Source organism: Sciurus vulgaris, assembly GCF_902686455.1.
Source record: "Sciurus vulgaris genome assembly, chromosome: 5".
Classification (NCBI taxonomy): Eukaryota; Metazoa; Chordata; class Mammalia; order Rodentia; family Sciuridae; genus Sciurus; species Sciurus vulgaris.
Window position 1 is genome coordinate 38,391,269 of NC_136465.1, and position 21,393 is coordinate 38,412,661.

Here is a 21,393-nt window from a genome sequence, read left to right on the forward strand (position 1 = left end):
ACAGTTTATTTTAGGTGTTAGGTCAATGTGCCTCTTGGTGATCCAATTCATTTCTCTTTTGTATGTGAAATCATGTTATATTCATTTAGAACAAAATCCCATTAATTTGTCAGAAAATTATTGTGATTAATATATTAAAAGTCCATCGAAGTTATAACAAATTCAGAAAAATCTTTTAAAAAATGAAGATGCTTACCATCAGAAGGGCAGACCTCAGCTTTTTGAGAGCGACGCGGTTAAGGTGCAGCGGAGCCCTGTGCGGCCCGCTTCTGCTCCCGACTCACCGCTCTTCTCTAGCTGAGGAACAAGTCGGTCAGGAAGCCGCACGGCAGCCATGGCATTTAAAGACACCGGAAAAACACCCGTGGAACCAGAGGTGGCGATTCATCGAATTAGAATCACCCTCACCAGCTGCAACGTGAAATCGCTCCAGAAAGTGTGTGCTGACTTGATCAGAGGCGCAAAGGAGAAGAATCTCAGAGTGAAAGGGCCTGTTCGCATGCCTGCTAAGACTTTGAGAATCACTACAAGAAAAACACCTCGTGGCGAAGGTTCCAAGACATGGGATCGTTTCCAGATGAGAATCCACAAGCGACTCATCGATTTGCACAGTCCTTCTTAGATTGTTAAGCAGATTCCTTCCATCAGTATTGAGCCAGGAGTGGAGGTCGAAGTCACCATTGGCGATGCCTAAGTCAACTGTTTTAATAAATTGATTATCAGTTGTTTAAAGAAAAAAAAAAAATAAGAGTGGCACACCTCAGAAAAGACCCCTTGTTAAGGGCCTCACATGAACAATGGAATTTGGTGACCATAGGAGAATCTGGAATTGGTAAAGAGAATTAGCATGTTTCTAAAAAGTGGGAATGAGTGGTGGATTCAGCTCTTTGGAAGGCATTTTACAGCATTTGTGAAAAGCAGAGAAAGTCTTATCTGATTACTCATGCCACTTAAAGCTCTTGCCACCTGTCACAACTTATACTTGAAATTCCCTCTATTCCGAATTCAGTGGCTAACAGTGGCTTGCCAACATATAACAGTGACTTAATTAGTTGGCCTCCTTGAACATCAGTTTACCTGCCTGTAGGACAGAAGACCAATTGTGAGGATTAGTAAAAATCCATGTGAAGGCTCTTCTTCCCGTGGGAACAGAAGTTATGGAAGTTCCACAGGGAGCTGCAGCCCTAGATCCCACAGATGAGACTGAGATTCCATACCATTGTTGAAAAATTTTTTTCTGGTAGTTCTTTCTTATTTAAAGATTTTCAACTCCCCTAGTTCAAATATCAGGAAAAGAGGTGTCTTTTAAAGAGATAGCAGGAGAATGTGTTGTCTAATTTGTGTTTTGTCTCAGTGATGATGTTCATTTGATGACTTTACTGCCAAGATTCTCTGGTAAAGTTACTTTTGTTTCTTCCTTTGTAATTAATAAGTATTTTGTAGGGAGAGACTTTATGTAAATATCCCCTTTACATATGCAACAGAATGAAACTAAATCCCTATCTCTCACCCTGCACAAAACTCAACTCAAAATGGATCAAGGACCTTGGAATCAGACCAGAGACCCTGCATCTTATAGAAGAAAAAGTAGGTCCAAACCTTCAACTTGTTGGCTTAGGATCAGACTTCCTCAACAGGACTCCCATAGCACAAGAAATAAAAGCTAGAATCAACAACTGGGATAGATTCAAACTAAATAGCTTTCTCTCAGCAAAGGAAACTATCAGTAATGTGAAGAGAGAGCCTACAGAGTGGGAGAAAATCTTTGCCACTCATACTTCAGATAGAGGGCTAATTTCCAGAATCTATAAAGAACACAAAAAACTCTACACCAAGAATACAAATAATCCAATCAACAAATGGGCTAAGGAAATGAACAGACACTTCACAGAAGAAGATGTACAAGCAATCAACAACTATATGAAAAAATGTTCAACATCTCTAGTAATAAGAGAAATGCAAATCAAAACTACCCTAAGATTCCATCTCACCCCAATTAGAATGACGATTATCAAGAACACAAGCAACAATAGTTGTTGGCGGGGATGTGGGGAAAAAGGTACACTCATACATTGCTGGTGGGGTTGCAAATTAGTGCAACCACTCTGGAAAGCAGTATGGAAATTCCTCAGAAAGCTTGGAATGGAACCACCATTTGACCCAGCTATCCCACTCCTCGACCTATACCCAAAGGACTTAAAATCAGCATACTACAGAGATACAGCCACATCAATGTTCATTGCTGCTCAATTCACCATAGCCAGATTGTGGAACCAACCTAGATGCCCTTCAGTTGATGAATGGATAAAGAAACTGTGGCATGTATATACAATGGAATATTACTCTGCCATGAAGAATGATAAAATTATGGCATTTGCAGGCAAATGGATGAAATTGGAGGATATCATGCTAAGTGAGATAAGCCAATCTCAAAAAACTAAAGGACGAATGATCTCGCTGTTAAGCTGATGAGGACATATAAGGGGGGGTGGGAGGGGTTAGTGTTAGGGTTAGGGTTAGGTTTAGGGTTAGGAATAAGGAGGGTGGTAAGAATGGAGAAAGGAAGGACTGTATAGAGGGAAAAGAGGGGTGGGAGGGGTCGGGGGGAGGGAAAAAATAACAGAATGAATCAAACAACATTACCCTATGTAAATTTATGATTTTTAATTAAAATAAATAATTAAAAAAATCCCCTTTATCATCTACTTTTTTTAAAGAAAGTTTTTTTTAAGTTATAGATGGATCTTTATTTTTATTTATTTATATGTGGTGCCAAGAATCAAACCCAGTGCCTCACACATGCCAGGCAGGTGCTCTACCACTGAGTTACAACCCCAGCCCTATCATCAACTTTTAAATTGTTAATTTACTTATATTGATCTGTATGGACTCAAGTTTCCTGTTATTCAGTAGGTTCTGATGCATTATCTTCTTCTACTCACATTATTTATATTATTCAAACTTTCCTGATTTGGCTAGGAACCGTTTTTCTACAGCAGACTTCTGTATACTTTTGACATATCTCCTTCACTGCTGAAGCATTTCTTTATTTTATTGACACAACCAGACGTCCCAAGCTCAGTTATATTTTTCCTGTCCTAGTCCTGTGATCAGCCATTTCTCCAATGAGTCTCAGTTTTAGAGGAGAATGGTTTTAGGAGCTACAATATGAGTGCTAAGGGTGCATTTGTTGGGGTATAACTGCTCGCAGGCCATCTTCGTGACTAGAGCTAAGGAAGGTTTGTATTTGTATAGAAGTGCACACATGCATTCATACACACAAACACATTGACATCCATATTGATTTCTCTCTCTGTATATAAAGGGAGTCATAAATTCATGACACTTCCAATTCCAATCCAACACCACAACTCTTTCTAAGTTTCTCTTTCCATGTTTATAACTCCTTTGCCAACAATGAGAATCATGACATCCGTTGTCCATTACAGAGTCACTTATCTGAGCAAAGTCCTACTTCCTGTGTGCTGTACTGTCCCCTCTCCCCTGTCCTACTTGGACTCAGCACTCCATTGAGCTTCTCTTCTACTTCGACTCGGTCCTCACCTCACTGGACGGTACTCTGGGTAGGCCCTCCTCTTTGTGAAGATCTCCTCATCCTTCTTGGGTGCTGACATTGTTCCCCAGCCAGTCCCATGCAGGGTCACTTGCTCACCCTATTAGGGATCTGACTACTGACCCCAGTGATCTCCCTCGGTGGGTGATCTCCTTTTCCTCTTGGGACTGGACACCCAAAGTTTCCTTTTTGCAAGATCATGAACTGATTCTTCCATTTTTGTTTCTGGAAGCTTTGTTATTTTACCTTTCACATTTAGATCTGCTATTCATCTGAAATCGATTTTTATGAGTATCAGGGGTCAATAACTATTTTGAAAAAAATGTAATTCTGTCTGCTGCAACATTAATTGCAAAGAATATAATTTCCCATATCAGCTATATTTTTAGAATGTATTTTTTAAATGTTTTCTTCTATGGGCACTCAATATCTATGATCTTGACCCTAAAGTTACTCATTGCTATGTTGTGAAAGTCAGATAAAGCTATTATTTGCTTATCTAGAAGACAAATTAGAACTAGCAAAGGTAAAAGAGAATAGTACAACTAGATTTCCTTTGAACTTCCAAAATGGGGAAGATTCCATTATCCTGGGTAAACCAGTAAAAACTGGTTCTTGAGATTCTTCCAGGCTATTTGACAGCTCTTGAGTATTCAGTCTTCTACAACACTCAGATTCTCTGTACACAGGCAAAAAAACGTTGGTGATATCCAGAAAAACCTGTCGTATTATGCATCTGCTTGCCCAGATCTCCCTGTCACTATTCCGGCTCAGGCGACACTGAATGATTTGTGTCTCATTTGAAAATAGGCAAACAATGTTTCTGGCTTCAGAACACTCTGGGGGGGTGTTAGGTTTCCTCCCTCCAAATGTAATTATTCCCCCAATAATTGTTTTTGGTGAAATATTCCTGATGACATTCCATGGTGTTGAGAGATTGTGGGATTTTATGAAAAAAATTGTTTTCTAGGTTTACATGGGAGAACATTCTAATATAGGAAGGTTATAAGGAACTTTTTGAAAACTTAAAAAAAAAAAAAAAAAACTGAACAGTACTAGACTTCCTGATTCTGAAACTTTGATTTTGCCCAAATCAGCATATCTTAAAAAAATTTTCCCATAACGTTAGAAATCTATGAAGTAGGTTAGTTTTTCATCTAAATTTTGCAAACATGTAGAGAAAGTATAAACATGTTTAATACTAGAGCTTAAAGGCTTCTGTTTCAAATGGAATCACATTTCACATGTACTGTCTTCTCCACATGGTGAGACTGTTTCTATTTCTTTTGGTCTCATGTCACATAGACAGTAGAGCAATAACTTGTCAGGGGATAAGCTTTCTCTGTCTCATATGTTGATCAGTCTACCAACTGCCCTGAAAAAAAATCTGTGAACTTTTTGATTGTGAAGTTCATTGCTTAAGAATGGAATTAAAATCTTTACTACAACTTAAAAAATTGTGAATCACAGTATTTCAAAATCTTTGAGTTCTCCTCTTTGAGCCCTCACCTGTTAACTGACAGCTGAAGATTTAAAAATCTGGAACAAATTCAAGAGCATTGCACAAAACAAGCTGGTCAAATCTATTCTTAGAAACTTATTACCAGGCTAAAATACTTTTCTTGTGTTTTTAGCTTCATAAGATCTTTTTTTAAACCTGAGACCACAAGGCTGTCATTAATCATAGATGAAATCTTTATTAGTATAAGAAAGTGATTAAATCACCTTTAAAACATAACAAATTTGGGCAGTTGTCCTAATACTTGTGTTTTGATCAGAAAGAGGTCCAATATGCTAGTCTTGGGTGACTTATGGGCCCTCCTTCCACAACTCAAAGGCTTGACCCAAATGGAAACACTTTTATACTCAGTCTTCATTAACTTGCCTTTAGTGGGAATTCTGTCTATATAAGAGAATAAACTCCATAACTAAGGATAACCACCAGCTTTGGCTCTTAGCATGCTAATTTCTGCTTTTAAGAGGAATTATTTAATATTCTTAAAATTTTATTATTATTATTTTTGCAGTACTGGGGATTGAATCCAGAGGTGCTTTACTTTGGAGCTATACCCCCAGCCTTTTTTTATTTTAAATTTTGAGGCAGGATCTTGCTAACGTGCTGAGACTGCTCTTGAACTTGTGATCCTAAGAGGACTTATTTAGAAGTACAGTGAGGTTATTGGGAGAGTAGAGTTAGTCTGAGTCTAGGAAGTTTGATATACTAAAGGGATAGATGCAGAGAAATATCAAGGTATCTTAAGAAGATACAGGTGTTAGGGAAAGAGAGATTTTTAAAAAATTGGTTCTTTATAGTTATACATGACAGTAGAATGTATTTTGACATATCATACATATGTGGAGTATAACTTCCCATTCTTTTGGTTGTACATGATGTAGAGCTACATTGGTCATGTATTCATATATGAGCATAGGAAAGTTATGTCTGATTCATTCTACTGTCTTTCCTATTCCCATCCCCCCTCCCTTCCCTTCATTCCCCTTTGTCTAATCCAAAGTATTTCTATTCTTCCCTTCCCCCCACCCCGCTTGTTGTGAGTTAGCATCTGCATGTCAGAGAGAACATATGGACTTTGGATTTTTGGGATTGCTTATTTCATTGGAGACGATCGTCTCCAGTTCCATCTACTTACTGGTAAATGCCATAATTTCCTTCTTCTTTATGGCTAAGTAATATCCCATTGTGTATATGTACCACATTTTCTTTATCCGTTCATCTGTTGAAGGACACCTAGATTGGTTCCATAGCATAACTATTGGGAATTGAGCTGCTATTGACATTGATGTGGCTGCATCACTACAGTATGTATCCTATAGTATAGGATTTTAAGTCCTTTGGGTATATACTGAGGAGCAGGATAACTGGGTCAAATGATGGTTCCATGCCACATTTTCTGAGGAAACTGCACAGTGCTTTCCAGAGTGGTTGCACCAATTTGCAGTCCCACTAGGAATGTAAGAGTGTACCTTTTTCCTCACTTCCTCTCCAACATTTATTGTTACTTGTTTTCTTGATAGTTGCCATTCTTACTGGAATAAGGTGAAATTTCAGAGTAGTTTTAATGTGCATTTTAGAGAGGTTTTTTTTTTTTTTTTTTTTTTTTTTTTTTTTTTTTTTTTTTTTTAGGGTGAATGTACTAGTTGATTTTTAGGGTAAGAATAAGAGTCACTGATAGAGAAAGATCAATTAGAAAAATGAATGGGACAGAACTTGAGGAATAGAGTAACAGGTATGATAATGTGTGAAGTTTTGGTCATTTGCTAGAGATGATAGAGGCAGAAGCAATAGTCATTTCTCTGTAACAAGACACTCAGATCATTAGTGTTTGCTCTGTGAAGTTTCCAGAGGGGGTGTAGGGGTTTATCATTCTCAGTACATTTAGAGAAAGTAGTTTCTGTAGCTTCTTCTAAATTGAGGAGTCTTTAATTCAGTTCACAGTACTGAGTCCTCTTTTCCCTGATGCTAAACTCCTTTCTGGTTTTTAGACATTTATCAGCTGCCCTTCCTCAGATCACTTTGCCACACATCAATAATAATAGCACATTTCCCTTGCCCTGTAAGGGTTCCACGACTGTGTGCTTCCAATGGAGCTAATGCATTTTACATAACAAGTCTGTTTCTTACTTCCCTTCTATTGTAAGCCATGGCATGAGTCAGAGGTGGCATTTGTGACCCTGGAACAGAAAGAAACTTTCTAAATTGAACCAAGAATCTGGCTGCCTTGACAGCACACCCTTGCTCAATGGAACGGTCAACCCAGTTGACACTGAAGACATTTCAAGTACAGATCACCGAATGTATGAGCTGGCAGAGGTCTCAGAGGTCATCTGGTTCATCTTTCTGGATGATGGCAGGGCTGCCGCTAGAATCCAGAGCCTTATCCAGAGCCCTTTCCATGACAAATATGACATCGTTCCATAATAATATCACTGCTTGACATTTTTATTATTCCACACTACTTTTTCTGCTCTCTTGGAAGAAATGATTTTTTTTTTTTTGTAAACAAATGGGATACATGTTGTTTCTCTATTTGTACATGGAGTCAAGGCATACCATTTGTGTAATCATAAATTTACCTAGGGTAATGTTGTTTGATTCATTCTGTTATTTTTTTTCTCTCCCCCCACCCCTCCCACCCCTCTTTTCCCTCTATACAGTCCTTCCTTCCTCCATTCTTACCACCCTCCTTATTCCTAACCCTAAACCTAACCCTAACCCTAACGCTAACCCCTCCCACCCCCCATTATGTGTCATCATCCACTTATCAGCGAGATCATTCTTCCTTTGGTTTTTTGAGATTGGCTTATCTCACTTAGCATAATATCCTCCAATTTCATCCATTTGCCTGCAAATGCCATAATTTTATCCTTCTTCATGGCAGAGTAATATTCCATTGTATATATATGCCACAGTTTCTTTATCCATTCATCAACTGAAGGGCATCTAGGTTGGTTCCACAATCTGGCTATGGTGAATTGAGCAGCAATGAACATTGATGTGGCTGTATCTCTGTAGTATGCTGATTTTAAGTTCTTTGGGTATAGGCCGAGGAGTGGGATAGCTGGGTCAAATGGTGGTTCCATTCCAAGCTTTCTGAGGAATTTCCATACTGCTTTCCAGAGTGGTTGCACTAATTTGCAACCCCACCAGCAATGTATGAGTGTACCTTTTTCCCCTCAACCTCGCCAACAACTATTGTTGCTTGCGTTCTTGATAATCGCCATTCTAATTGGGGTGAGATGGAATCTTAGGGTAGTTTTGATTTGCATTTCTCTTATTACTAGAGATGTTGAACATTTTTTTCATATAGTTGTTGATTGCTTGTACATCTTCTTCTATGAAGTGTCTGTTCATTTCCTTAGCCCATTTGTTGATTGGATTATTTGTATTCTTGGTGTAGAGTTTTTTGAGTTCTTTATAGATTCTGGAAATTAGCCCTCTATCTGAAGTATGAGTGGCAAAGTTTTTCTCCCACTCTGTAGGCTCTCTCTTCACATTTCTGATAGTTTCCTTTGCTGAGAGAAAGCTTTTTAGTTTGAATCTATCCCAGTTGTTGATTCTTGCTTTTATTTCTTGTACTATGGGAGTCCTGTTAAGGAAGTCTGATCCTAAGCCAACATGTTGAAGATCTGGACCTACTTTTTCTTCTATAAGATGCAGGGTCTCTGGTCTGATTCCGAGGTCCTTGATCCACTTTGAGTTGATTTTTGGCAAGGTGAGAGATAGCGGTTTAATTTCATTCTGTTGCATATGGATTTCCAGTTTTCCCAGCACCATTTGTTGAAGAGGCTATCTTTTCTCCATTGCATATTTTTGGCCCCTTTGTCTAGTCTGAGAAAATTGTATTTATTTGGGTTTGTGTCCATGTCCTCTATTCTGTACCATTGATCTACCTGTCTATTTTGGTACCAATGCCATGCTGTTTTTGTTACTATTGCTTTGTAGTAGAGTTGAAAATCTGGTATTGCGATACCCCCTGCTTCGCACTTTCTGCTAAGGATTGGGAAGAAATGATTTTTATTATAAAAGACAAACAGACTTTAACTTAACCGTGATATAAATAACACAATAGAGAGGAAGAATTTTAATGATGTTTAGAATTCATAGGTTTGAGGATTCCCAATCTGTATTACTTGTTACTTAGGGAATGTTAGTGAATTTAAATGCTGTTTTTTACTCTACTTGTTTGGTTCTGCACAAAAATTAAATTCTCTGAAACTTCCTCATCTGTAAAATATTTGCAAAGTTGTTGTAAGGCTTAGATATAAGGTATGAACGTGAGCAATAAATTATGTCAAGTTTTATGAAAGCTTCCAATTAAAAATATACATATATACTCAATTAACTATGTGTAGTCAGCAAAGGGACATTAGGTCTCTTTGTAGCTATAAGGTCTGGGGGTGGTTGTTGCCATATTTTGCCTTTATATTTGGATTTATAATATTTAGTGGTGATTTAGACACCATCAGTATTATGATCTTTGAAAGTAAAGCTACTAAAATAAAATAACTTCCATTTGCATACCAATGTTTATAGCAGCATAATAACCAAAAGGTGGAAATAACCTGTATGCCCATTGATATATGATTGGATAAGTAAAATGTGGCATATTGATACAATGGAATATCATTCAGTTTTAAAAATGAATGCAATCCTTCACATGCTGCAACATGTATGAATCTTGAAAGCATCATAATAAGTGAATGAAACCAAAGGACAAGTATTGTATGAGTCTATCTGGAAAAGGCATAAATAGAGTCAGAAAATGTAATGGAGGTTACCAGGGATCGAGATGGGGGAATGGGGAGTTATTATTTAATGGGTTCAGAGTTTCTGTTTTGGGATGATGAAAAAGTTCTGAAATGGATATTTATAATTGCTGTACAATACCACAAATGCACTTGATATCACTGAATTGTGTAGTTAAAAAAGGTGAATGTTATATGTATGTATATATGCACATATACACATATATTACAATAATAAAAGGATACCAAATCAAGAAAATAACTGTTAACATAGAATTGAAAGAGCCTTTACAAATGACACTGAAATTAAAAAAATTAAATAAAATGGAGGAAATTTGTCTCTTGTAGATCTTCCCTAAAGAATAACTAAAGGGAGTTCTTAAAGATTCGAACATGGAAATGCAGAAAGAAATGAATAGTAATGGAAAAGGTAAATACGTGGAACCAGTTACAAAAGAGTATTTGCTATATAATTTTATTTATATTAAGTTCAAACTTTATTTTGGTATTATAAAAATCAATATATGGTGTTAGAAGTTAGCATAGCAGAAAACTCTGGAGACTAGGGTATGTTAATGACAGAGGGCAGGAGTAGGCTTAGAAAGCTAGTTGTATCTCATTTCTTCACCCATGGGTGGTCACAGGTCACTCATTTCTTCACTCATTGTGAGTAAACTCATTGTGTTGTGTGTATACTAGTGCTGTGTGTATCTTTTATTATTATTATTATTATTTTGGTACCAGGGATTGAACTCAGAGGCCTTCAATCACTAAACCACACCCCCACCCCTTTTTTGTATTTTATTTAGAGACAGGGTCTCTCTGAATTGCTTAGCACCTTGCATTTGCTGAGGCTGGCTTTGAATTCATGATCCTCCTGCCTCAACCTCCTGGGCCACTGGGATTACAGGCGTGCACCACTGTGCCTGGCTTCAGTATGTGTTTTATACTTTAATAAAGCATGTTTAAAATGGAATTGATCTGAAGAGTGTCTCAATTCTGGGATAATCTCTGAAGGTTAAAGTCAAATGACTGAATTGGGTGTTGAACCTGTGATCAACTTTTTTTTTCTGTTCCTAATTAAAAAAGTCATTTGCGAGCCATTGAAGTGTCTACCACCATAGCATTTTTTCCCCCAACCAATTTGTTGGGGATTTCTGCCATTGGAGACTTTTCTTTAAAAGATTGTTGAGAACAAAATATGAATATCTGACATAAATGAGGTTAGTAGAAAATTAGAGTAACTGGCAGATTAAGCACTGAAACTGGGGCCAAGGACAATGTATCCTTGAGGAGGAATGAAAGGTTTGCAGAATGAAGTCATCTTCTAGAAGGATGATGTTTGGGAATTTTGGAAACTCGTATGGAGCTACTGGAGCCCTAGATTCAAGAAGGGGTAGCTCAAGCAGCACTGAAGGAAATGATAATTGTACGTAATTTGGGTGCCTGTGAGTGACATTGGGGATATAGCTTCAGTACTTCAGTGAACCAGCTACGTGCACGCCTTGGTACATTTATTTATTTATTTATTTTTATTTGTTCTTTTTGGTTATACATGACAGTAGAGTGTATTTTGACATATTCATACCTTGAGTATAACTTCCCATTCTTGTGGTTGTACATGATGTGGAGTTATGCTGGTCCTGTATTCATATGTGAACATAGGAAAGTTATGTCCAATTCATTCTACTGTCTTTTCTATATTAATGATGGGTAATGTGTACACACTTGGACTTTTTCAACTTGTATACTTTATGAAAGGAGGTAGAATGGGAATTTGGTTTTGTGAGAGGTAGTTCTGAAACTTATAATAAAATTTTGCTTTTGGTGCTTTAATAGATAATATGTATACTTTTTAACCAGATGAATAATGGAAGAAATGAATGAATGGAGTAATGTTCATTCCTAAAGAGATATTTTACATTTTGCATAATCTTAAAGTCAGTTTTTACAAGCTTATTATGATGGGGATACTAATTAGGGTTTAGATATTGTATTCTTTGAATTATGGATATGGAATTATGCTGATAATTCATAAATGAAGATGTGCTGATATCCCTTGTTCCTAGATAGAAGAAAACACTTTGTTTTTGGAATTCTCTGCCTACTTAGACAAAGTTCTCAGGTATTTGGAAAGCTAATGTTAATATCTGATTTTAGGTTTGATTGATAATCAAACAATCAAATTAGAGATCAAATCAAATTGATAATATTCTTTAAAAATGTGGAAGTCATTATGATAAAGCAACCACATCTTATAGGTAGTTTAAAAATCAATCACATGAAACATTCCAATCAGCTTTAAAAAGTCAATTTGTAAATAGGGGCAAAATTATCAAAAAGACTATTTTGTTATGTCATCTTCACCTTCCTTACTCAGTGGGTGCTCAATAAATACTTATCGAGTGCTCTCCACAATGGGTAGAAACTTTAGAGCATGCCCATTACACAGTCCCGTAGGTCAAGCAAATGGCTTGTTGACTTATTATGCCTCATTCTTATTATGCTTATGGTTCAGATGTCATAGTGTAAAAAAGAAAAGAACATTAGGCTCTGGTGACATGATGATGAAGAGTAATCATTATAAGTAGCAGTTTTTCTTGAACTGAAATCATTTTTGTTCCAAGGACAATCTGACAAATGTATGTGAATAAAGTAGTTAATCAAAGAAACCGGAAGCTCCATCCTGCTAATCTTGGCGTGTTCCCTTATTAGGCAATTAGGAAACTTTATTTTATGTAGAGAGGAGCAAACCTTTAGTGGGTCACATTAATCATTAAGCTTTATTCTATTTGGCTTACCCAGTTGTAAAAAATATGATAACTAGAATGGTTTCCATTCAATCCATCACCTTCTCAGTAGAGTGTCTCAACTCTCTCTTAAGTTTACTCTGAAAAACAGTCGTTTAGTTAATCATGAGTCCAAAGTTCACAAAAGCCCAATTCTTAATTATGGACAGCTTCATTGATTATTGTTAGTTTTCAAAAGCTTATAAATCTATGCACAGTGACTGTATCTGTTTTCTAAGAAAATATGTTATTATGTGAATTAAATAAAAACTGGTTGATATTCTTTGCTCATGGCATGAATTCCTGGGTAGAATTTCTGTTGCGAATTCACTATTAAAGGACAAAATGCTCTATGGGGAAAATCTTGCTTTCATATTTGTTTGCTTTTTTAAAAAAAAGTTTGAATCTCTCTCTTCTTTTTCTGGTACTAGGGATTGAACTCCGGGGCACTCAACCACTGAGCCACATCCTCAGCCCTATTTTGAATTTTATTTAGAGACAGGGTCTTACTGAGTTGTTTAGCACTTTTGCTGAGGCTGATTTCGAACTTTTGATCCTCCTACTCAGCCTCTCTAGCTGTTGGGATTACAGGCACACACCACTGTGCCTGGCCAAAAGTTTGAATCTCTTTTCATTTCAATTGTCATTATTTTCATTCTCATTCTGTACCTTATACATTTAAAAACAATTTTTATATAGCACTCAATTCTATTTCTTTAGTTAATTTTTTTACATGTTTAAACTTTTAACTTGAATTCTCAAAAGAACAATTTTTATTCACAATAATGAATGTGCAATTTAAGGGCATGCTTCATTAGCCTTAGTCGCATAGTTTAAATTATCCATTTTAAAACATATCTCTTCTGCAGGATGTGGTGGTACAACTTGGCAAGACACTGTCTTAATCAATCAATCAATCAATCAGTCAATCAATCAATCAATCAATCAATTTTAAAAAGGGCTGGGAGTATGGTTTAGTGGTTAAGTACCCCTGGGCTCAATCCCTGGTACAAAAAACAAACAAAAAACAAAAACAAAGGAAAAAACCCCAAAACATATCTCTCTAAATTTCAGATTAGAACTACACTATTTTATTTTTATTATAAAAAGCTCTTGAGGACACTAGACATTGATCTGCTCTCTCAGAACCATTTCTGCACCAACCACGGCCAACTCCATGGAGCTCAGCACCAAAGCCAAGATGCCCATGTTGGGTCTGGGCACTTGGAAGTCTCCCCCAGGCAAAGTCAGAAGTTGTGAAGGTGGCCATTGATGCAGGATATCGCCACATAGATTGTGCCTATGTCTATCAGAATGAGAGTGAGGTAGAAGATATCCAAGAGAAGATCCAAGAGAAGGTTGAAGTAGGAGGACCTCTTTATTGTGAGCAAGTTGTAGTGCCCCTTCTTTGAGGGAAATCTTGTGAAGGAAGCCTGTGGAAAGAATCTCCAGGATCTGAAACTGGACTATCTGTCTGTCTTATTCATTGGCCCTGGGGATTTTGGTTTGGGAAGGACTTATTCCCCTAAATGATAAAGACAAAACCATATCAGTAAAGCAACATTTTTGGATGCCTGAGAGGTCATGAAGGAGCTGGTGGATGGGGAGTTGGTGAAAGCCCTTGTATCTCCAACTGCAACCACTTCCAAATTGAAAGGATCTTGAACAGGACCAGACTCAAATATAAACCAGTGACTGAACAGGTAGAGTTTCACCCATAGCTCGCCCAGGAGAAAATGATCCAGTACTGCCACCCCAAGGGCATCACTGTCACAGCCTATAGCCCTCTGGGCTATCCAGATAGACCTTGGACCAAACCAGAAGACCTTTCACTCCCGGAGGACCCCAAGATTAAGGGAGATTGCTGCAAAGCACAAAAAATCCTCTGCTCTGATTCTGATCTGGTTCCAGATTCACAGGAACGTGGTGGTGATCCCCAAGTCTTTGACACCAGAATGCATTGTTGAGAACGTTCAGGTCTTTGACTTCAAATGGAGTGATGAGGAGATGTCAGCCATACTCAGCTTTAACAAGAACTGGAGGGCCTGTACCCTGGCTGACCAGGCTCACCTGGTGGAATACCTCTTCAATGGCGAGTACTGAAGCTGAATCTTCTGATGAGACACCTGGAGAATTCTCTTTCTTCATCGAAGTGGAACTCCCTCTCCCTAAGGCCTATTTTAGCCAAGTTTATGTGAAATCATACTGGGCCTGACCTTGTCAGAATCTAGGCAAGGTTTATGAAATTTTTTTATTGGTGCATTACAATTGTATGTAACGGGATTCGTTATGCCCTAATTGTACATGCACGCAACATTAGTTGCTCAGTCTCCCTCCCAGAACCTTCCTTTCCTTCCCCTCTTCCCTCTCCCTAGGCAAGGTTTTATTTAAATCTATATGTCAAACCGGGAGAAGACTTATCACAGGCAAGTGTATGACTCAGATGAGCAAGTGACTGTTTCTTCCACCTATTTGATCTGAACAAATGTTTGTTAAACAAGAGGATCTCTGCTAACATTGAGAATGCAAAGATTCAAAGAATTAAAAGAAAAGCTCCTTATTAAGCCAGAGTTTAAGCAGTTCATTATGCAATCTGCTACATATAAAATATATAAAATATAATTTTAAGGAAAATATCAATTAATATCTAATATACAGTGTACATTCATGTACAACATACTGTCTAATGTATGCTTTTTTCCTGAGTCATTCATTCTTAATTTATTCTTTTTTCAGTATGGTATACCTATCATTGACTGTGCTTCCGTATTCCAGTCCAAAAGTTTTCTGTCTCACTTTTTCTGGATAATACAGACTTACTGGGAAATGCTGGGGAATATGTATGAACATGTAGGGGGACAAAGAAACTTCTAGGGATTAAGAGCTTTTTAAACAGCTTCCATTCAGTTCTCCTAGATGTTTGCACCTTTATTGTCTCATCCGAAAGTGCCTAGTGCTGTTCATTCTCATGCCTTTTCAAGATTCTAGAGAATAAATAGGGTTGGTTTTCATTTTTCTCATTGCCACATTGGATTTGAACTTTCTCAGGTTTTCTAAGCTGCGGGGGCACCTGGCTCTCCCTGCAGTGCTTGACAGAGTTCCACTCAAGGATGATTGCAGAGACTCATCCTAAAAGGATTGTAGCCAGATGTATGCCTCCCTAGCTTGGATGTTATTCTGTGGCGTTCTCCTAATAATATATTACTCACTTCAGTCTGAGGATCTTGCTAGAGGTGATGGGAATAATTCTACAAATTTCCAGAAAAACATCATGGAGACAAAAACACATGTTGAAACCCTGTGATGTTAACCTCACTACAGGAGAATGTTTTTATTATGTTAAAAATCAAACACTGTGCATTTACTGGCACAGCCAGAACCTGTTGGGGTACAGAAATTTATATATAACAACGTTTCCCCAAGTTCTAAACACAAAGCATCTCCCACAGTAGCTACTAGATATGGACTAGCTTATTTTATCAATGGCAAGCCCTGGTACCCCCCTAAAGGCAAGCCCTTAGAGAAGGAAGATATAGATCTCCCCCTGTCTCCTACAGGGTGGTTTAATCCAGATGATGGTTGTGTTTACGTGTGGTGGTAATGTAAAAGAATAAGGTTTCACAATATTCCTTCCTTTCTACAAAGAATGTCACCCCTATAATAAACGTTGGTACATAATAACCATTGGGACCACTGCCCTCCTGTAACCCTTAACTCAGCAATTTAGATATTAACCAGAAGGACCTAGTAGAGATGGTCACATGAGATTATTTGTCTATTGCTTTACCACAAAAATAATAAAAATAGTCTTAGGTCATATAGAGTTTAGATATTAAGGAAATAAACATTGTATTAGCTCATTGACATAGTTAGATATTCTTAAAATAATTGTGATTAAGTAAGGATAATCTGTAAGGTTACTGTTTTCTCATAATCTTTCGGTAAAAACAATTTCTGCCTATGCTTTGGAAACTTCTTTGATTTTATTAATCATAAGCCTGTCATCATAGCCTGAAGAAAAATGTATAGAAACCCAGCCTTCCCCAGAATAAAGTGGGATTGATTGCACCAGAGCTAGAGTCTGTGTCTTTCATTCTCCATCCATCGCCGACGCTGTCTCCCCGAGCCCCGTTTACCAGTGTGGAACCCATCGACTCCTGCTAGGGCTGGACCCCGGCACTAAGCCAATTATCATTAATTTACTCTCTAGTTTCTAAATCTTTAAGTTTCCCAGAACAAAACATTAAAAAAACCCTTTGGATAAAAATGTCTTTTGGTCCTCTGCTTCCTTGGGTGATGTTCTGAGCTGCTTTCTTCAGCGGTGCATTTCTGCCATGATAGTCTTCTTTACCTCTGACCCACAGCAATGGAGCTGGTTGTCTGCGGACCGAGACTTCTGGCACCATAAGCTCCAAAATAAACTTTTCCTCCTCTAAAAAAATGTATTCTGGATACATTCATAGTTTTGATCACAATAGTTTCTTATTTTTTAAATAGTTCTGTAAATAAATATTTTGGCACAGGGGTTGCTTTTCAAATGTCTATTGGGGCCAGGCAGGTATTTTGCCTCCTCTCATTAGGTCTGACCCTGGACAAATCGGAGTCAGAAATTACTAGTAAGTTGGGAGAACTCCATGGCAATGAAACTGGTGTCCTATTTGGGACACCCTGGGAGAAGTGCACTTGCTCTAGGTCACTAGGCAGCTGCAGTAGGGTAGAGATGCCTGTGTGATGAGGTGGGAGAGAGGGCCCAAGAGAATTCCCAGCTCTCTACCCTGCTGCTTCCCCCTGGTTTGAACTTTGAGGAGACAGTTTCAGAAGTTCCCGTGTGTCCCTGATGAGGATCATGGAAAGTAGGTGAGAGATGCAAGACAAGGGCATTGCCGCAGGGCCACCTTGGGTGAGAGGCAGCCTACATGGCAGACTGCCTGAGCCAGGGACCAGATGGAGTTCATGTCTGGGATGCAAAGGATTCTTGACTCCTTGGGAGGCTGAGCTAAGGGTTTTGGAGGTGGTGGAGGAGGTAGGGTTATTGTTTGGTTCCATGTTCAGAAACAGATCACAAATGAAATCCTGGATTTCAGCAATGAATATAAGCAGGCCACAGGAGACTGGTTGTCTCTGCCTTCCTGAAGATATCCCCTAAATTGTCTCCTCCTGGAGATGCTATCTCAGGAAGGAGGAGGCGGCAGTGGTAAATTACTGAGTGCATAGAAACAGCCTTGATGGATTTTGAAAATTCCATTTGCCTCAATGTTTATCAGAAAGAGACATTTCAACTGAAAGAGACTACGTTGAAGCAAGGCAAACTTTTAATCAGAATTACCTTTAACTAGCAAATTTAAATGCCCCTCCTAACAGCAGAAAAATTGAGCTTTTAAGAAAGAGTGAATTATAAAAACCAAATAAGACAAAATATTTTAAAAAAATATTTGTTATTGTTAGTGTACATGTTAAGATATGATTGGGGCCTTTCAGTGAAATATTGATTTTAACTGAATTCATTGAGTGCCACATCATTAGGTATTTTAAAAACATTGTATGTATTTATTATGTTTGTTGCATTCAGTGGTGTAGATGTTTGAATACGAAACTAGAGAAATCCTGGGAACTTTGACATGCATGCTAATAATGACAGTTGCAGATTGTTAGAATACAAGACTGTTATTGGGTATTTACTACAATCGCCAAAATCAACTTGTCAAGGAAAGTCAACTCGATTTCTTCAAATATCTTGATGTTTATGCTTTGAATGGCCATATTATAAATGCAAATTCTGAAGCACGACATACAAAAATGTTAATGCTGTAAATGTTATTGCTGCTATCCCGCAAAGATAAAAAGAGTTGCAAAACATAGCTAAACGTATGTTTTTGTCATAGAGCAGACATGTGCCTTCCATTTCTTTCCCTCCGTATACAATAAATGCCTAAAAGCCCTGGCTTTAAGTTTGGAGTTGACAGTAGCCATCCTGCCCAAAGCCATTCCTGTCTTCGCGTGTGAATGTGCGTGCGTGTGCGCATGCTCCGGCTGCGTGGGACTTAAGCTTTGGGATACAGAGTAACCATGTCGTAGCCCTCTGGGGGCCTCGTGCGGGCTCTGGCGTGAGTTTCACAGTACAGCTCCCCCTCCACGAAGAAGTAGCCCTTCTGTTTGAGGTTGAGGTTACAGTCTGCGCACACGAAGCACTCAGGATGCCGGTACTTATCCCGCGCCTTCACAACCGCACCACTGTTGGGAGGAACAAGCACAAGTGAAAAACAGCCAAGCAAGTGACACCAAGGGAGAGAACACAACACTGAAGGCGGGTGTTGCCTGCTTCCCATTCGGGAAACAACAGCCTCCAGCTGCAGACCCGCGCAGAACTGTGACAGTGTATGCAATTGTCACGGAGGTGGGAGACAACCAAACTAAATCATCCCGTGCTGCTTTCTGAGGCTGATGTGTGAATATTTTTCCAGATTATCAAACAAGTACTTTATGGACCAAACAAACAAACAAACAAACAAAAAACCAACCCACCAAACAATCTGTAGGACCCTACACCGAGTTCTTTCCTACTGTTTCTGTGAAAGAGAGAGACCTGATAAAAGTAAGACAAATCCTGCAAAGAATTCTAACTTTGGCCAGGTTTGTGGGTTATCCAGATGACTTCGGACAGCTGTTTATCTTCAGCCTCTATTTTGTAGAGTAGAGACACAAGTCCCAGGGAGTGGGTGGATTTGCCTTTACTGTGGTGGAAACAGTTTACCCCCAACTTAGTGCAATAATTGCTTTTGGCGACACCATGACTTTTTTTTTTTTTTTTTTTCCCCAAGGTTCTCTCTGCTCCCAAGTCTTCTGCTCTCCTCTTTGCTGTTTCTCTTTCACATTCCTCCCCTAGTTCTAACGATGCTCATTCCCTACTGTCCTCTTGGGATGTAGCCTAGATCACTGGACAGAGATGCTGCTTCGGTGCCTGAGGTCATGATAGGGCAACAACAAAAAGGGGTGGGATAGGTGGCTACATGAGACTTATGAAGCACAGAGATTCAAATAATCCAGTTTGCTTAATGTGAATTAGCAAGCATGGCTATTTAAACATGAAGTCTCTTGACATGGAGGCTGATATTTAGAAAAATTATATGTTAACATTTGCATAATTTAAGCAATTGGGTAAAGATAACATGTTTTAATCAACAACCTGATGATTCCTGAATTTGTTTCCCTGAGTTTACTCAGAAAAGGAAGTATTAAAAGATTATATGTTAACAAAGGGAGGGCTTTTAAATCATGATTCTTGGAAATTGTATTTAAAAACACATGTGGGGTAATTTTGCATTTCACAAGAGTGATTTCTGAAAGTAAATTTGATATTGCTGGTTCACATTATATGCCAGTTTGGGGGTACAACTAAAGAACGCTGGTCTAAATGTGCTAAATGTTGTGGGCATTGTATTTCAAGTTGATGGGTAGAAATTTAAGTTTTTCATAGTTGCCTTTTCTGTATAAAGTCTTCAAGTAGAAGAAATGCAAAACTGCCACCAAGATTTATGGTGAAATTTTGGGTTCAAAATAAGACGTACACAATGCCACTTCCACATTTGTCACAGAACGGCATCTTCTGTGCACCACCAGCACCACCGTGGACTTTGGTAACCGGAGCCCTCACACTTCGCGTTCCAGCAGGACGGTCATCTGAAAAACAAAGTGTTTCCATTTATGGCAAGGAACAGCTGGCTCCAGTTTGTACTTTGCTTCTATTTTAAAGTGTGCACTTTAACCTAAGGAATTCTTAAGTTGTGGCTGCACTATCATTTCCAAAGAGCAGGACCCGTTGAAGCAGAAGAGGCTTGGTTCTGAAATAGGACCTTTCAAAAGAGAACTAATGAAAGTTTTTGTTATTGGAGGGGGAGCTCTTACAAAATGCTCAAAAGAGCAGAAGGCAATGTGCATTATCTTTTTGTGGAAAATATACATAACATGAAATTTAGCATTTTAACCACTGTTCAGCGTGCAATTCAGTGGTATTACGTACATTCATGGTGTCGTGTGACCATCATGAATAGCCACTTCCAAAACTTGTCCCTCATCTACTCTGCATTCATCAAACAATAATGCTTCATTCTTTGTTCCGCTTGGCCCCAGTAACCTCTGTTCCACCTTATGTCACTATTAATTTGTCTATGCTGGCTGCTTCATATACGTAGAATCATACAATACTTATCCTTTCATGTCTGGTTTCTTTCACTTAGCACAATGTTTTTGAGGTTCTTCCATGTTGCAGCATGTATTAGCATTTTATTTCTTTTTAAAGTTGAATAATATCCTATATTATATATATGCCACATTTTGTTTATTCTCTTATCTGTCAATGGACATTTTAGTTATTTTCACCTTTTGGCTCTTGCAAATAATGTGAACACTGGTGTATGTGTATCTGCTTGAGTTTCTGCTTTTGGGTATATATCTCCTAGCTGGTTCCTCTGTTAATTCCTTGGTTTGTTTGTTTGTTTGGTACCAGGGATTCAACCCAGGGTACTTAACCACTGAACTACATCCCTAGCCCTTTTTTATTTTGAGACAAAGTCTCACTAAGTTGCTGACTTTGGCTTTAAACTTGAGACCCTCCTGCCTCAGTCCAGGCCACTGAGATTATAGGTGTGTGCCACCATGCCTTGCTGTTAATTCTATGTTTAAGTGTTTAAAGAACTACTATTCTGTTTTCCACAGTAACTATATCATTTTACATTTTTCTCTGCAACATACAAGCACAAAGCTTCT

At 38.3% G+C, this 21,393-nt stretch overlaps 2 protein-coding genes and 1 pseudogene across 5 annotated transcripts in view; 2 read left to right on the forward strand and 1 right to left on the reverse strand.

Annotated features, from left to right (window-relative positions):
* Nucleotides 1–296: 296 nt before the first annotated feature.
* Nucleotides 297–714, forward strand: LOC306661556 (small ribosomal subunit protein uS10-like). The gene has a single exon (XM_079140579.1). The coding sequence runs from the start codon at nucleotides 335–337 to the stop codon at nucleotides 620–622; it is 288 nt and encodes a 95-aa protein (XP_078996705.1). The 5' UTR covers nucleotides 297–334; the 3' UTR covers nucleotides 623–714.
* Nucleotides 715–13,807: 13,093 nt separating this feature from the next.
* On the forward strand, nucleotides 13,808–14,768 carry LOC306662170 (aldo-keto reductase family 1 member B10-like; annotated as a pseudogene). The gene has a single exon. The product of its transcript is annotated as an aldo-keto reductase family 1 member B10-like (transcript).
* Nucleotides 14,769–17,924: 3,156 nt separating this feature from the next.
* The window catches only part of PDLIM3 (PDZ and LIM domain 3), a 30,576-nt gene continuing 27,107 nt past the window's right edge, over nucleotides 17,925–21,393 (reverse strand). For all 3 annotated transcript variants that reach the window (XM_079142369.1, XM_079142368.1, XM_079142367.1), the window contains 2 exons: nucleotides 20,196–20,307; nucleotides 17,925–18,861 (listed from right to left, as the gene is read on the reverse strand). In XM_079142369.1, coding sequence (XP_078998495.1) covers nucleotides 18,672–18,861; nucleotides 20,196–20,307 — 302 coding nt within the window. In that variant the 3' untranslated portion in view covers nucleotides 17,925–18,671. The remainder of the gene's footprint in view (nucleotides 18,862–20,195; nucleotides 20,308–21,393) is intronic.

Coding starts and splice junctions, on each gene's coding strand:
- LOC306661556 (XM_079140579.1), top strand. CDS start 335: ATGGCATTTAAAGACACCGGAAAAACACCCGTGGAACCAGAGGTGGCG.